This window comes from Mycteria americana, chromosome 2, assembly GCF_035582795.1.
Source record: "Mycteria americana isolate JAX WOST 10 ecotype Jacksonville Zoo and Gardens chromosome 2, USCA_MyAme_1.0, whole genome shotgun sequence".
NCBI lineage: Eukaryota > Metazoa > Chordata > Aves > Ciconiiformes > Ciconiidae > Mycteria > Mycteria americana.
In genome coordinates this window covers 122849736-122867381 of record NC_134366.1, presented here as the reverse complement: position 1 = coordinate 122867381, position 17646 = coordinate 122849736, and the positions used below count along the sequence as shown (strand labels likewise).

At 40.9% G+C, this 17646-nt stretch overlaps 1 protein-coding gene across 6 annotated transcripts in view; it reads right to left on the bottom strand.

Moving 5' to 3' along the window:
- The window catches only part of GREB1L (GREB1 like retinoic acid receptor coactivator), a 145777-nt gene that overhangs the window by 13897 nt on the left and 114234 nt on the right, over window positions 1-17646 (bottom strand). For all 6 annotated transcript variants that reach the window (XM_075494461.1, XM_075494460.1, XM_075494463.1 and 3 more), the window contains 9 exons: window positions 17238-17418; window positions 15723-15915; window positions 14153-14286; window positions 11658-11997; window positions 7339-7454; window positions 6725-6969; window positions 5138-5700; window positions 4540-4642; window positions 171-326 (listed from right to left, as the gene is read on the bottom strand). In XM_075494461.1, the coding sequence (XP_075350576.1) occupies window positions 171-326; window positions 4540-4642; window positions 5138-5700; window positions 6725-6969; window positions 7339-7454; window positions 11658-11997; window positions 14153-14286; window positions 15723-15915; window positions 17238-17418 (2031 nt within the window). The remainder of the gene's footprint in view (window positions 1-170; window positions 327-4539; window positions 4643-5137; window positions 5701-6724; window positions 6970-7338; window positions 7455-11657; window positions 11998-14152; window positions 14287-15722; window positions 15916-17237; window positions 17419-17646) is intronic.

Genomic DNA, 17646 nt, shown 5'->3' with positions numbered 1-17646 from the left:
TATGAATATTAAAAACAAAGACTGTGATCCCAGTAACAATTGTAAAGAACATACAAATTGTTTTGTTTCATTTTATTTTGGAGATTAAAGGCTCTTGTGAACTAATGTGTTCTATCAAACCAATAAAACCTGATTCTTTGTAGGAAAGTATTCCTAAAAACTCTACTTACCTTGTTTCACTCTTGACAGTTGTTCCGTGTATACGGGACTTATAGTTCTATATTTGGGGTCATGTACATTCAGGTCAAAAGACATTTTGCTGAAGATCTCAATATCCGGCCAGTGGTCATTGCTAGACTGAGTAATTTCACTGTTTTCTGTATGACCTGCAACAACACACTTCAGGTAAGCAGTATCAGATACCAAATGAATGGTGTTTTCGTGGTTTGCTGATTTACAGTTCCACAGGAATTCACACAGGTGCACACACACAAAAAGAGACCTCTTTGAATGCCATAAATATTACTAAAATTGAAATTATTATCCACACAAAGCCATTTCAAAGAAATGGCAATTCCTTGGAAAATGTATACAAGCAATGGAGCCTCATAGGTATCTTTCTGCTCTGCTCCTCGTCAAGCTGCGGAGGTATAATTCACTGGTTTATGCAGAAAATGCTCAAATGAACAGTCCTATCTGTGCAGAAGATACAGGTGGCATCTCGAGACTCTCTGTGGTTCTGTCTTTAGTACACAAAGTGAGGAGCATTGTGTAAATGAGAAGCAAAAGTATCCAAAGGCAGAAGGATGAAAGCAAGGAGAAAGAGGCTGTATAAATTTATAGTAGCTGATGGTACATGATAAAGGCAGTAAAAGAGACACTCCTGTTACAGAATGGGATGTGGCCAGCAAGGATCAAATGGAACTTCTTTGCTTTGATCCAAAATAGGAAAGTCTAAGGTAGAAAATCAAGTGTAAGTAATGGGAACATTAGAAAGCACTGGCCAAAGACAACCACCTTGGACTGCAGCTTGAACATGAGTTGATTCAGTTTAAAATGAGATGGAAGAACACACAAAAGTAGGTGTGTAACTGAGGATACTGATTTCAGAAAAGCAAACTCAGATGAAACGAAGGCTGGGTCTACACACAAGCACATGCCCACCCTAGCCAGAGTGACCCAACAGGATGAGAGCCAGCAGCAGTTTAGAGGCCATTTACCTCCCTGGCACCGCATCATGCTCAAATTAACAAACACCACCGGTCAGCTGAGGTATAGTAGTTTGTCCATACAGGCAAATCCTGAGAGAGCCGGCTCTCTAAGTCAGCTGGCCTGAGAAAACCAGGGACTTCCCTATGAATGAGACTTGGACTTCATGGAATCGCAGTTGCCAAACAACCAGTAACCAGCATACCAAGCAAAATAAAAACACCAGGAGGAAGGGGCTTCAGAGGGACTACGTCAAAAAGGACACTAAGAAGGAACCAAGTCTATGAGGACTGGAAAAAGCTCAACAGCAAATGAAGTTTTGTCTTAAATGTCAACAAGTGTGAGATAAAATAAGCTTTGCCAAATGTCAAGCTGAGGTAGACCTCAGAAAAGTGCATGAAAACAAATAATAATTTTCTTTGCTATATTGCCTCAACCATATAATTTTTTATTTTGTTTTTACTTTGATGATTATGTTTTCAAGGGAATAAAAGTTTTACTGTAAGCCAAGATGGAAACAAAACTCTAAAAGCTTGATACACAATCAAAACAGAGAGAAAGAATAAGGAGCCTGATTTCACTGCAAGAATAGTGCATATATTATTCCCATTTAAGAGGAGATACAGTAATCTATGGAGCTCTGGGCTCATTACTTTGACTTTGGTAATATTCAAAACTTGGAGAGGGTGAAGGAAATAATTAAAGATGTTGAAGTAAATGAAAAATGTAATAAAATGCAACATGGGTTCACTAAAGAAATCCTGTGTTACTTTCATTATACAGCTATGATATATCTGTTTCTCTAAACAAAGGAAATGAAACACATCTTATCCTTCTGGACTTAAGTAAAGTATTTGATATGATACTACACAACAAATTATTAATACAGCTGAAGAAAATGGAGACAGTGAATGGTCTGTAAGTTGAACAAGTTGATTAAACAGAAGATGGCAGCATGTAACATCATAAGCATTAAGACAGATGGAGATTACCAGTGAAGTTAAAAGATCAGTAGAGGGGCATACTCTTTAATATTTTCACTAATGTCACCAACTCAAAAGAAACATTGGCTTAAGTGGGCTGGTGGCACACAGTGGGCTGGTGGCACACCGTGCTGGTTTTGCTGGGATAGAGTTAATTTTCTTCATAGTAGCTAGTATGGGGCTATGTTCTGGATTTGTGCTGGAAACAGCGTTGATAACACAGGGATGTTTTCATTACTGCTGAGCAGCGCTGACACAGAGTCAAGGCCTTTTCTGCTCCTCACCCCACCCCACCAGCGAGTAGGCTCGGGGGGCACAAGAAGCTGGGAGGGGACACAGCTGGGACAGCTGACCCCAACTGACCAAAGGGACATTCCACGCCATATGACGTCATGCTCAGCATATAAAGCTGGGGAAGAAGGAGGAAGGGGGGATGTTCGGAGTGATGGCGTTTGTCTTCCCAAGTAACCACTACGCGTGATGGAGCCCTGCTTTCCTGGAGATGGCTGAACACCTGCCTGCCCATGGGAAGGAGTGAATGAATTCCTTGTTTTGCTCTGCTTGCGTGCACGGCTTTTGCTTTCCCTATTAAACTGCCTTTATCTCAACCCACGAGTTTTCTCACTTTTACCCTTCCAATTCTCTCCCCCATCCCAGCTGGGGGGAGCAAGCGGCTGTGTGGGACTTAGTTGCCAGCTGGGGTTAAACCATGACACACACTCTAAGAGTCATTGTCAATATGGAGAAGGAATCGAAGATCATCCAGAAAGAATTCAATGCCTTCAAAAACTGTAACAACAGAAACTGGATGATATTTACCAGAAAAAATACAGGTCATACCTACAATCAAGGACTAATAGCAAGCATTTCTGCAGCAGGTTGGGAGCATCTCAGTTGGAAATTACTGAGTTGCAGAGGAACCTATGAGTACAAGCTACATATCAGTGCCAGTGAAATGGGAGAATGGAAAAGACAAGTGCAATCATAGGTTTCATCAGTCATGGGGCTTTCAGCGGGGGCAGGGGAATACACAAGCTGTTGTACAGTGGGTTGGTTAAACACCCTGCAGAATACCACATTCAGTTCTGGTCACCCATGTACCAGAAGGATAAACTGAAAATAGATGTGCAGGCAAGAGCTACTAAACACATAAGAATAAAGAGCCTGTCATTTGTGAGGATCCTGTAAGAAGATTCAGGCTACCTGGATGAATGCTGACAGAGGGTAAGATTGCTGCCTGACTACACCATAGAACCAAACATCAAAGAAGAGAAAAAGTATTTTAATTTAAATATTTTCTTTGGTCCCAAAGAGAATGTTTATAATTAGGACAGGAACATCTTTGGGTTGGAGAATAAAATAATGTTTTCAATCATCAGAACACTAGGGCTCTGGAAAAGCATTCCAACAGAAGTAGCGGGAGCAAAAAAGCCACAACCAAAAACCCCAAACAAACCCAGACTGCTCTTCTGATGGAGTTCCATGCATTCCTGGCAGGGGTGTGACACGTTGCTGAGATCACAACAGGCCAGACGGGCATGACGCAGAACTTCTCTTACACTTTGATATTTCATCCTACGTTTCTGGGGTACTTCAGTTCAAATAGTGAGAGAATAACAGCCCCCAAAGCTCCAAATCAAAGCAAAATACATCTTTTTTTCATTTAATAGCACTTTCTGAGCAGAAATACAAATTAGTCATTTCAAAGGTTTGACAACAACTACATTTTCAAGATGCCAGTGTAATGGTCATGAGATTTATGCACCATGGAGTTATCTTCACTACAAGACCACAGAGTTATGTAAAGAACACCCTGAAGAGGATTCATTTTTAAAAGGGCTTGTGCATCTCAAGATGAAGTCCTGCCACAGCAGTTAATGGATCTGTGAGATCTGACAAATGAGCACAAATCCAAAGAGGCTCCCCCTCCCCTTTTTGTCAGCAGAAGATCTATAAACTGCAGATAGAAGACAGTCTTACTGAAAATTGGTATCTAGTTTATAATTAAACATAAATAATAGTGATGTTTTGGCCAGAAATGAAATGTTCTTAAATGTCTTGGCTGCTTAAAAGCAGCCAGTGCTTAAAAACTAGCAAGGAGACAACGTGTACAGATGTTGCCCATTTACAGTTTTGCATTCACTTTCATTTCAGTGCTATCCAAATATATCAATGCAAAATACATTTAATAGTTCTCAGCTAAGCCCAATATAAAATTTACGTTTTTATTCATCTATATTTAAATATCTGCAGACACCTACAGCAAGCCCAGCTATACACTAATGGACAGGACAAGTGGTAGGTGTAATTTATAGTCTTTCTGTGAGCCTAAAAATTTGTCACTGCTGAATAACACATAACAGAGGCTCTTTATAATGCATATTAAGAATGACTAGTAAATACTTACTGGCATTAATCTCTTCTTCATCGTACACATCTACTTCCAGCAACCGGATCAGCATGCGGAAGAGAATCCTTAGGAACTGCAAGTATGAGCCAGTCTTTCCCACCTGAGCCAGAGATGGAAAAAAAGTCCAAATCCCAACTCAGACTAATACGAAGGAAGGATATGTTTTAGATAAATGCCTTTGGGCTTACCTCATTCTAGCTCTGCCTGAAAACATAACAAGACATACTCTTCCCTATTATAGTGAATAGTGTTACAAAACTGATCTGTGAGCAAAACCTGGCCCGCAGCCTATATCACTTTTGTATGCAGGGAGATCAGCAGCGATAACTGCTTCTCTACTGATACGTTCATGGCAATTTTATGCCCAGTGCCATCCACATGTATTTCATTTAGGCTAAAACATGACATACGGAATCACCCTTCCTCTCCTTACCACTTCCAGCACAGACTTAACCTTAAAGTTTGACTGATTTTTGACCTTGAAACACATCACTGCGTGCAACCTTGCAGGGGGCCTTTACAGTACGATCTGCAGTCCTCATCATCGGTCCTCTCATCCTGCTAACAAGGCAAGAGGAAGGAACTGTTCTCTTACTTGTGGTGGTCCTGTCAAAAGCAGCCGCCTGGGGTGAAAACTCCTCGAGCCAGACGTCTCACCCTGATTGCTGAAGTCCGCGTGGTGCTGTCGGGCTGTCGTCCACTGCCTGTAGTAGAGAGACTGCTCTTCACTGTTCATGTCCTTGTGAAGCAGAGGCCTCAGAGAGCTCAGCCAAGACACGTCAGCATGAGGCAGGAGGGAAGAGGAGGAAGGCAAATTCCCACTTTTCTGCGAGCTCAGGAGACAGTAGGCAGCTTTCGACAGGATGACGATGCGTGGCAGCGCAGCACGGAGGGCCTTGCTGTCTTTGGCCGAATGGGCAGGCCACCGAAAGGTCTGGGAGACCGAAGACAGTGATGATAGTTTTGAAGTGGTGCTGCTCGCCATCTGGTTACCCAGGGAGTCACATTCTTGTTTCAGGGTCTCTCCAGCTGTGAAACTGGGGTAAGTTCCCTCATCTACTGAGCTGTGCACCACAGTCTGAAAGTTAAGTGACGGTGCTTGCTTCTGAGACTTGTCTGCAGCATTTGAGGAGCTCACGCCATTGTCCGCCAGGGAACCTGGGGAAACAAAGAGCAGACAATGAACAGATTCTGGCCCACTTAAGAAAATCATGAACTTATTTGATCTATGGGACAATCCTAATGTACAAATACTTCTGTTCAATGAGTGCTGCTGTGGCTTAGGTCAGTGTTTGACCATTTAAAAATAAATCATTGACATCCATCTGTCCCTCTTGCTGGAGAGGCAACAGCCCTTCTGCTAGGGTTCAGAGTCCAAACACAAGTATCCCGATCCCAATCTCTGTATGTTATCTATCATTTCCCATCTGGGATTTGAAATTCAATGGTGAAGTCATTCCCTTCTGAAATTCACTGTCTACATAGATCAATTTGACCTTCCTTTCTATGGAGAACAGAGCATTCATTTCACTGCAACTTTAATGTGAACTGGGCTATGCTCCCTCCTCCATACCAATCAGGTTTAGTTAGTGTATGGGACGATCTGGTGTGTGGCAAAGGTCCCGTTCAGCTGTCTTAATACCTCAAACTCATAGGGAAACAAAGGGAAGGACCCAGAATTGCCTGAGGAATGCAAAGAAGGGAAGGCTTGGTGGGAGATGAGGCTCCATTGATGCCTGAAGAGGTAGGGCAAGACCCAGACATTCTGTTGGTCTTGGCAAGGATGCAAATACACATCCTCACCCTGCAGTTACAGAGCATTTTTCTGTTCCTAAAATTTTATACTATCCATTTCTACTCTGATTTTTAAGATCTTTTCAGGATCCACCGGACAAAACTAGCAACAAATGTGAAATGTAAGTTTAAAAATAAAAATCACAAAGGACCCTTAGCTATGGCATACCATCCTCCCATTGCAACACCATTCCCTTTTAGCTGTGCACAGGAAAATTGCTCACTGTGGAAAGAATGCTACTAACTGCTACTAACATTTCATTGCCTCACTTGCAGCAGGATACAGCTAAGCAACCCACATTTGACTAAACATCTCAGTGTTTGCATTCAAATTCCAATGACGTAGGAATGAAAACTTGGTTTTCAGAGCAACAGCAGAATAACTGACCTGAGGTTCCAGTGACAGCGCTGCTATTACTCTGGGGTCGGTCCAGGTCTATCAACAGCTCATCAGAGTCATTCTCGCTACCATTAGCCTTCTCATGCTCCTTCTCACTAAGGTCAAGAGCTACAATAGGCCCTCGAATTGCCTCCTTTGAGACGTAGCAGCATGCCAGGCCTACTTCTTGCTCTAATGCAGTTCGAGTTAAGTAGCTTGAGTCAATTAGTCGAAGGTCACAGTATTTCAACGACCTAGAAAACCCAACCCAAGAAAAAAGAAAGTTTTGTTTTCTCTGACTTTGAAGAATACTCCCTATCTTTAATTGCTTATTAAATATTGATGAACAATTTTATTAGCCAGTAAATATGAAATGATTTTAAAATATTCAGCACATAAGTTATGCTCCTTGGTACTTTGCACAGACATTCATTGACCCACACAGTACAATAGCTTTACTTTTCACAAACTGCACTTTTCAAAATTTTAAACTGTTCCCAAATAAAGTCTGAAACACATTTTTTTGTGAAAAAATAGCCAGATGGTATCAAACGACTTATCCACCCCCCCAACTTATCTAAACATGTTAGAGAACAACCGTATCGGAAGAGTAATAACAGCACCTGGGGAAAGTTTCTCCTAGAGGGTCCTTGCCAGTTAGAATAACAATGCAAGGTAGACCTTCCAAATCCTGATAGGTGCGAGGGATCCAGTCATCCTGCTCATTTCCCCTCCAAGCCTGTGAACAGAGAAACTTCCAGTCACATCTAAATGACACCTACTAAACCTTCACCTGTTTTTTTACAGTTCCTGTTTTTTCTTTGTATACAGAGTTCGCTTACCTGACAGCCAACAGGAAGGAGACCTTAGGTACAGGCATGCATTTTTTCTGATAGTGAAGTGTTAGCCAAGCATTAAATGCACAGAAAAAGGATGCACAGCATATGTTATTCAGTGCTGGAAACATACACCAGGTGTGGTATTAGTGTGGTCAGTCAGAGAAAAATGCAGTTGATGCCTTCGATTTCAAGCTGGCACAGATAAAAGTTCTTTGAAATTAATGTAAAGCTAAAGTAAGACCTTCAAGTGGAGTACGAAAATGATTCAATGATCCTCAAATATTTGCTTAATTATTCTATATAATGAAAGATTATATGAAAGAAAAAAATTTATCCTTTCACTGGAGGTAATCCCACAAGAAAGGACTCCTTACCTACAGTCTACCAAGGCCCAAGACCACAAACTGTACCATTTTCCCTTAGCACTGGAAGGGCTGGTAGTGTCAGTCCCATGTCTTTGGACCCTTCAGTCCCTTGGTTCAGCAGAGCTTACTGAACCTGGCTGAGCCCATTTGTGTTCTCTGTGTTAGATGCAGCCTCCCAAAAGCATTGCTCTGTCTTGAGCAACAATATCTTTCTTGCTGTGTTGCACAGTGTCCAGACTTCCAGATGACACAGGCAGTATTTGATCAAGACAGGCATGGGCACTCTACAGCAACTGTTAAAGGAAGTAAAGCTGAAAGACTCAGAGACTCTTACTTAGAAAGGAAACAAGCCATTCTATCTCTACAAACACTGAAATTATATTATAAAGCTGAAATGCAAAAATGCAGGTCCATATCCAGCTATTCCTCTCAATACATTATGGGTATCACCAGGAATACTGACAACACAGCCTCTTAGATCACTGACCAGGCAAGACAGGAGATCAGCAGAGACACTCTTTCCATATAACCCAGAGACTTCACATTTCCATGCTGATCAGACATTAAAGTCTCTCCAGACAAGGAAATTAAGCCCTAATGGTTACAGAATCATCAAGTATTTGAGCTACAGCATATCACCCTGCTGGAAAGAGTTTTTCCTTCTTTCTTATTGTCCTGCATATACCACGACATAAACCACGACACTTATTAATAATGGGAAAAATCAGTGCTGGAGAAGACTCTTATCCAGCTGAAGCACAGAATCTACTTTGCTGAGTCATGACAGCAAGCCCAACTACTCAAAGTGCCCATTAAAAATTATATATATATATATATATATAAAAAACTCTTCTCAGCACAGATGTGCAAGACAACGAGACACAGCTCTCTTGACAGAGCAACAAGACTTATGCAAGCTTTGTGGAAACCATACCTTGCAAGAAGAACCCTATCTTGAATTCCCTCTTGGTTCTTCTAGTCTCAACCTGTACCTTTGACCTGTTCTCTCCTTACCCTTTCTCTTCACCAGAAAGGCCACGTTTTATGAGTAACCTTCTCAGGCAGATGAAGGGGATTGAAAAGGAGAACTCACTAGCAGATCAGTGACTCAGTGTGCCATTCCACCTTTTGAAAATTTCCGCTGAAAAATACCTATGATTATTTGTTTCTCAGCTTAGGAAGAGCACGATTTAGAGTAATATTCCCCTTTTCTGCTGTGGCTCTATTCTCTTTCCCCAGTCCTGATTTCTTTCCCCTGCTTATTTCACTATCCTCTGTATAACATGTTCACAGAAAAAAAAAGTATTTCTCCAACTACCTAACAACATCTACTGGCTCAGTAAAGCAGCCTCGGCAGCAGAGAGGTATTTTCTGGCTCAGCAGGGTTAGTCTGGCTGTATGTTATCCTGTGTCTCCAGTGACAGAAGTTTCTGCGAAAGTGCATGGCTAGAAGATTAAATAGGGGAAGACAGATACAAAGCTGATTTTCTTTTTGCTAGCCTAAGGACTTAAACAGAAGCCTGAGTGCCTGGGGCTTTGAGCTGTAAACTTGCATACAGAAGATGTATTTCTTGACCACCTTACTCAGGAGGGGCAGAGAGCTACAGCCCTCTGGGCTCCTCACTTCTGAATGCCTCCCAAATGGTTTGATTCTTCTTACACTTAAAGGGTATGCCATGACAGCATGCCTGGTCAACAAAATAGTTATTTAAATTATTTTCCATCTCTTCTTTCATTCTGTACCTCTGGGTGTACCATCCTCCTTGAAGCCTAGCTCCCTGATGGAGAGGACTGACCTGTCTGGCTGGCCAGAGGGCTGGTCTGATAGAGAGGGGAACGGTCCAGCTACCAGCACTGCAGAGACAGCTGCCCACCCTCCCTGCCCTGCTGCGGCACCACACACACTGCTAACACCCTCTTAGGGAGAGGCTAAGTTAAGTCAAACTTTTCAGTTGGGGTCACTAACAGCTATAAAGTTTCCTTCCCTGCCCCTGAGAAAGGTCAGGATGAAGACTCATCCTCCCTGCAACCAACAGCAGTTATTGGTGGGACCAGCATTTCAAGCCTCAGCCTCACCAGAAAGCACTCAGTAGCCTCATATCCCCCCCCCCCCCCCAAAAAAAGGGGGGCCTGGGTGCTCGTAGTGGAAGCAGGCAGCAATCAGTTCCCCACTTGCTCTAGTCCTTCAGCTTCAGTACTCCATCTAACATCAACAGAAAAGCCAAGCAGCACAGAGACTAAATCAAAATTGTCTGCAATAAACTAGACTCAATGGTAGCATGGCTGATGAATTTTATAATGGGAATCACTTGCCCAAACATATGCTCACACCATTTCAGATTACTCCATGTTATCCCAGGCACCAGACTAGCAGGTATGGCAGCCCAGCACAAGACCTTCATCATTCTGCAGCGCCACTGGGATAACCCACCTAAAAAGACACTACAGGCTTATCTTTGGGCAGTTGAATTCCTCTCCTCACTCCCTTCATATGCATGTTTCAGAATTGAGTGGGTTTTTTCTAGTCACCTGTGAGGAAAGAAACATGTCCAGAATCCTACATCTTTGTTTAGCCAAAAAAAGCATCTTATGTTGTGGGGAAGACGAATAAGAATTATTTAGAAGTTTTTTCATTCTCTGCCTGATCAAATTCCTCTATTCCAGATCAATGGCTACGTGGATATTCACCTGCAACAGCTTCACACTCAGTCCTGATCTGCACTAAAGGCCTCACAGGCTGCTCCAGCAATGTGTAAGGGCTGCAACCCTTTACGGCAAAGGGCCATAAGGAAGCCCTCACAGGACTCACAGTCCAGAACGATTTAAGGTTGGAATTAATGCCTAGCCAAAAAAACTCCAACAGCACAGAGCTGCTATCTCACATGTGGTTTCCTTCTTCACGACTACTACATTCCTCTCTCCCCTCTCCTGCTGCAGACAAGGTTTGAGAAGCAGAGGTGGTACCTTCTGTAAAGGACATATTATCTGCTTTTGGTTGTAGGCGAGCTCTTTAAGAAAGGCTTACAAAATTCATTCCTTTTCTGTGTAGTTTTGAATACACTGTATAACTCATAGTAGAAACAGAAAATTAATCTCTCTGTGAGACTCAGAGCAAGGATCAGGACAGATAACCAGTATTACTTTCAGGCTGGTACCTAAGGCAGGCAATCCATTTCCCTTTGCTTAATGTAGTGAGGTTAATTCAGGAAGTGGGTTTGGCTAGTGGAACCATGCTTATAAATCCACGCAAAAATTTAGCTTGGTGCATATATGCTGTGCAGAAGAGGCTTTCAGCATGCAGTGGTTTAAGAAAAGAGGTCTATGACAAACAGAATACCAGTTATCAGAAGAGCAGAAGATGGATGGAAAGAGCAGACAACAGATACACTTGACAGACAGGTAAGTTGGTGGAAAGAAGTAGTTTGCCTAAGGAGATCTGAGCTCTGCTTTCTGAGATTCAGAGATGAAACCTATCTGACTCATGCTGTTATTCAACTTTAACAAGAGAGATAACATCCAGTGTTTGACTTCATGGGCCAGTAACAATTCAATTTTCTTCCAATTTTCTAAATCATTTATGCTTATCAAAAGTACAGTAAAATTCCACGGAGACAGACACAGAGCATGCACTCTTTTCCTATAGAATAATTAACCTATAAACACACAGGAATGAACACAAAATGACAACAGTCAGATGACTACAACAGGCATACAAAAAAATATTTAGTTTCTGCTAACCTTCAACCGTGTCACAAAGTGTTTTGCGACAGTAAGCTCTGAAGCAGGATTCCCAAGGAGGATCTCAAAACGATACTGCAGACCTAACTTGTCTCTTACTTCTTGTAACCTCTCCTTGGCCAGCATGGCTAGCTGCACAGACGGCACCCTAATGACGAGCATGTGGCCACAGCCATTCTTATCCTTTCCTGGAGAAGTGATAAGGTCATCCATTATGCTGAGCGTTTCAGGTGTGCTGTGATCTCTTAGCGAGGCCATGGTCGTGAGAGCCATCAGAGCCTGGGAATACTGCTGAATGAGAAGGTAGCAGCGAATCACCATGCTGTGCAGCCGGGGGTACCTTTGAGGAGATACAGTTCTGCGTTAGCACATGCAAAATCACAGCAATGGCTGAAAATTAGCCAAAAACCAGGACCATGTGGTAAAGAAGTGCTCATTTTTTTCTGTAGCCTTTGATTTTTATGGACAATAATTTTGCACAAAATCTGTGTTTTAAGTAAATGAATATAACATGGTCCAAATACCGAAGATAAAGAGCCAAGTCCTGCGCGCAAGTAACAGGAATTATAAACTTCTGTTATCTTCATTTAGGCCAAAATTTCAGCTAAAGATCTTTAACTTGATGGAGATACAGATCATCTCAGATCCATAGCACAGGCTAATCATTTCTTTGCTGTCCACAGGCTTTTTTCTTCTATGAACTCGGAGGACCATCAATGCTTCAGGTGGCTTGGGGAGAAGTACTTCATAATTTCACACATCTCATCCTCTCACCAGAAAGTTAGACTTACCAATGGGGATAGCTGGCTCTGAGCCAAATCTGCAGTTCCATTTTGCCTTTTAACTTACATAGCCAATGTTTCTTTCTCTCTCATTACAGCTATATGCAGTGACAACAGATATGAACTCACAAGTAAAATGCCAAGAAAAAAAAAAGATTAAAACCTACTCAAGCAAAAAAGCACTCCATTTCTACACATTCCCCACAAGTTCACTCACCACCATACAGAAAAAAGCCTACACTATTATGCCTTGAGTGCTAGTCTTGCGCCACAGAAGTCCAAATGACTAAAACAACTAAAAGTTCCAAATTTCTCTGGTTTCTTCCTTGAGTAATTTAATACATGATATGGGATCCATTTGAATAAAGTTTTGTGTCTGTCTTTAACCAGTAGGTACAGTAGCTTGCTCTGTATACCATAAGCCAGTCATTAAATCAATACATTTTTAAAACACTTTTTACTCCTCCTCCCATAAAAGTACCCACTTCATTTTTGCTACTAAAACAAGTGGACCTTTTCTTATAATACCAAGATGTCTGCAATGTTTTCAGACTTCTAAGCTTGTATGGCTCACCCACCCAGACGCAATAACTCAGGTTCTTAAAAAGAGAGGCTAAATCAATAAACTGTGACGCAAAAGCATATCCTGGCTTCAAGGTACAGGTTCATCTCCCGTCAGTTTCTAGTCTTATCCTAGCCCCATATCAGGGCAGTATTTGCACATGCATTAATCCTCTTTCAACCTTTTCCCCATCCACATTTTAAGAACAGAAAGAGAACAAGTGACTACTATCTCTTCCTTTGGACTTGGTCAGAAAGACTATGAGAAGCTTAAAGAACTGACTTATTAAGATTAACTGACCTTATTATTATTTATCACATTAATTACTTACATAATTTTAGATAATGATAAATATTAATTATTATGTACTTAATTATTTGTTCAGGTTGCTAATTTAACATATTTGATATTGCATTTTACTTAATAAAGAGATACATTTACAATTATTAATTATATTGACCTAAATAAAATAGAAAAAACAGTACTGAAGACAGAACAATCCTGTTCTAGTACATACTAAAAACCAATGAGAACTATAGCTTGAACTGTTATAAGGGATCTGTCCTGCTGATACACAGAATAGATTTCCACATCTCTGGAAACCACAGTATTGCCTTCATTCCTGTAATGTGTGCATTTAATTATATCTTGGATATGTGCTATGAAAGTAGCTTGTTCTGGCAGCTGCAGGGTACTAACAAGCCACTTTCAGGCTCTGAGCTGCAGGAACAGAAACCATAGCCAGCTAATGAAATAATAAAAATGACTTTTTTGAAATAACGTCACTCACCTGGGCCACCACTGAAAAATTTGTTGGCAGTCTCGGCAGAGGGACACCACAAGTGGTGAGGTATGAAACCTCTGGTACCTTCTTAGCTTAGTGAGGGCTAAGCCAAAAGAAGAGAGCAGCACAGCTGAGCCTGGACTGCTGCTGAATGGGCCTAATCTCTTCTATAAACTTATGAAGTGTATCCCCTCCTTCAACAGCACTAAATTCATTACAAAAATAAAAATTGCACATACTTCACAGATTTCAAGATCAACATCAAAGGTCATCATGTCTTCATGCCCCTGTGATGGGGCTCATAAATATATCTGTATCTTTAAGAACCCAATTAAGCAGAATCCTAAGCTCCCATGTTACTATTTACCTTTCTAAAAGTGTGTTGACCATTTTTTCAAAGGTTTCATCACATCTCAAAAGGGGACTTGTGACTCCCCATTGGAGGGATTTGCTGTATTCATTCAAACCGAAGTACAGCTTGTCTTCACTTGCTGTGTCATCCTGTTCCATAGAGAGATAGCAAATAAGGAAAACTGGAACCAATTTTAATTTCTTTTGTCATTTAAAAAATAAGTGGAAAATATTTTCCAAAGCAAAGTATCCTTTCTTTTCATTCATTCTCCCTCAGTGATGCTATTTGTTTGTTTCAAAGAATACAATAAAATGTAAATTGTTTTTTACTTATTATTTGTCTACAGCTAGGAAAGACAGGTGTAGGTCCTTGCAAATTTTTCAGTATATCTCCTACCTGTGATTGCAGGGGGTTTCTAGAATCTTGCTAATTATTTTCTGACTCCCTGTCTCTGGCTTTATATCTACTGACAACTGTTATCTCATTTCTATTTAAAGCAGAACCTGAAAACAGAACGATTATTAATTTCCAAAATTCTTCTTGACTGTCAGATTCTACACATCTCTAATGGCAATCAGAAACTGATCACTTCTTTGCTGGAATGTAAATCTGCAGACAGCAATCAGAAAGGCAGAATATTTGCTGTCTCAAATTTCATGAGGCCTTTGCTGGAAGCACAGCATGGTCTCCAGTGCATTTACATCACCAGTAGTCACTAGGAATGTAATTAATCACATACAGTCTCCCTTTTTTTGTGGGTTATTTTTTTAATCGTAAGACTGCAAGTTGTTGATTTACTTTTGGGAAACAAAAAATTGTCTAGACCATTTTACAGAAGGTCACCATAATGCCTTATATTAACAATCAACGAAAAAGCAAACTTTGAATATTCATTCACTCCCTCATTTCCACTATTCTGTTTGTTTGACTTTAACTATTTTTTACAGCTACCACTTTAAGACACTTTACAGAAACCAGCGGTCCACTCAACACAGTAAAGTCAAACTTGATATAAATATACCAAACAAGGTATATTTGTAACAAAAGGCTATTTCTTAAGCAGGTTTTGCCAAAACATCCTCAGAATCAGCTGGCTGAAATGGTGAAAAAAGCTAATGGTGCAGAATGTCCAACAGACCTTTCCCACCTCTTCTCTGCACAATGATGACATCTACTACACTATAACTTGTTAACCTAGCACACAACTTTCATTAGTATCAGAGAAGTAATGAACAGACTTGACAGGCTATGTGACATATAACTTACAGTCAAAAGTCAGACTGCTTGAAAATGGAAGGCCAGCTCCAGAGCGTTATGGTATGTCTACATAGCTTTGTCTGACCAGAGTGTATAACGTAACTTCTCATACTACATGACTAGACAAAGTAAAACGTGTAGTTCCTGGGCCTAAATGTCACCTCTACCATCAACAGCCCAGGGCTGTGCACCTGGAGCCTGAGAGAACAAACTCCAACAGACAAAGAGCTCCCTCCGAACATTTTTCTTTAATACACATCTGCTAGATTCTGTTTGGTGTGAAGTCCGCATTAAAATTCACAGTTAAAATTAACAATTAAACACTTACCACAGTGTCAAATTGTATCCAATGTACCTCATTGCTAGAGCTGATCCTGGACTGCTGCGTTTGCAAGGCATAAGGAAAAGAGCTGACCTGAAGAACAAGGAGGTTGAATGCTTCAAGGACCTCCCTGCAATTAATAACTCTATCAGCCAGACCATGACTAGGCTCACCATGTGACAGGGAACTTGAAATGGCACTGCAGAAATAAGAATGCAAAGAATTGCCTTACTGACATCCTGAGATTCAACGGATTACTCTCTTCCTGCAGAAAAATCTCCAAATGACCATGGCACTGAGAATCACAGCTCAAAAAACTCTTTGGAAGGGTGAAAGGTGTCAAAACCATCTCAGTGTTTTCTGTGGGTAGACTCAGGCAATGGGGAAAAAAAAACTAAATAGAGGGCCAAAATCTGCTGACAGTAAGAGGGTGAATTAGTGTGCCAATTTAACAGAGCATCAGATGGAGGAAACCAAAAATAAGCCAAAGCTGATGAAACCCCTCTTACTGAGCGACTATTCCATGAGCCATGGGGTTTGGATACAGGAACAATTTTACAAAATCCAGTGGATTTTCCAGCCTGAAACATTCTCCTAAAAGACTGGGGAACCTGATAGTCTCCTGATGTTCTGATTTCCATCTCCTGGAATTACCTTCATCTCCAGAATATTCAAGTATTCCAAAGTCAGTGTACAACAAAGACAGTAACAAAAATGTGATGGGGGGATAAGGTAGGAAGAATGTTGCTTCTATATATTTTCAGCTGTCTTTCAAGGAAAGTATTTTGTTTATTACAACTCTGATATTCAAATTAACCCCACAGCCTTACAGACCATGTCTAAATCACATTAAGATTATTCTCCTTAGTTTACTCATGGAACAAGAGCAGAATGATTAGCTTTACTTATTTCTTTCTTTTTCCATAGTAAAGTTGTGATTCGGTGTGAAGAAATGTTTCTGCACACGTGTGTATGTGTTGTTCTGTTTAGACCTAACACTGACCACATTCAACACAGCTGTTTTTTAAATCCTTTTCTTACAGTAGCTAGGGCACTTTTCAGATGATGCAAAGAGTTAAATGTCTGTAAGCCTTCTTATATTAAAAACAACACCATCATCAAGGATAAAAACATGAATTAAAACATGAGTGGATTGTGAATGTGGGAGAGATTTGGGGTTGAGTAGAGAAAAAGGAGGGGAATAGGAAAAAAGACAAGAGCAGCAAAGAAAGTCGCAAAATTCAGACCTTTTTCCTGGACTTCAGTACCACAGCACTTACCCCTACAAACAGTCTTGTTCGGGATCCAAAAATCTGAAACTAGTCTCACCTATCTTCAACCGAATCAGAATTAGTTAACAAATATCATGGGCAAGCAAAAAAGATGGTTTCTGATTTTGAGGCACAAAATGCTTTAGGCCTAGAGAAAGCATTGGGTGTCTAAGACAGTAAGTCTTTTGAAAAACCTAACTGAAAGGTACTGGGAGAGGATGGTTTTGCTTTGGTAGATTGAAGCAGCTACCTTGTTAAATCCACGTGGGCATTGTCATGAACCAGCACAAACAGTGTATAGGGATTCTGCTTCACTCGCCTCATGAAAATTTCAAATTTTGTTTGAATCTCATTGTCTAGGCGAACCACGTATTTCTCGGCTCTCTGATATGCCGTTCCATTGTCTTCTAGGCCCAAGTCCACAAGGACACCTGTGAGAAAGCAGAATACAACAAAAATGTTTTCCTTTGAGTGCATCCAAAAATGAAGCGTCAGTGGTAGGTTGCCACTTGTCCGCCAATATCAGGACTTAGCCAAATCACTGATACGCCCTAGTAAGAAGATTATCCGAATGCATTTTCTCTCACAATGGGGACTGAAATGTGCTTCTTGGCTTTTGGATTTCCTCAAAAAAGTGCCTGAAGACCTTTCAAAGACTT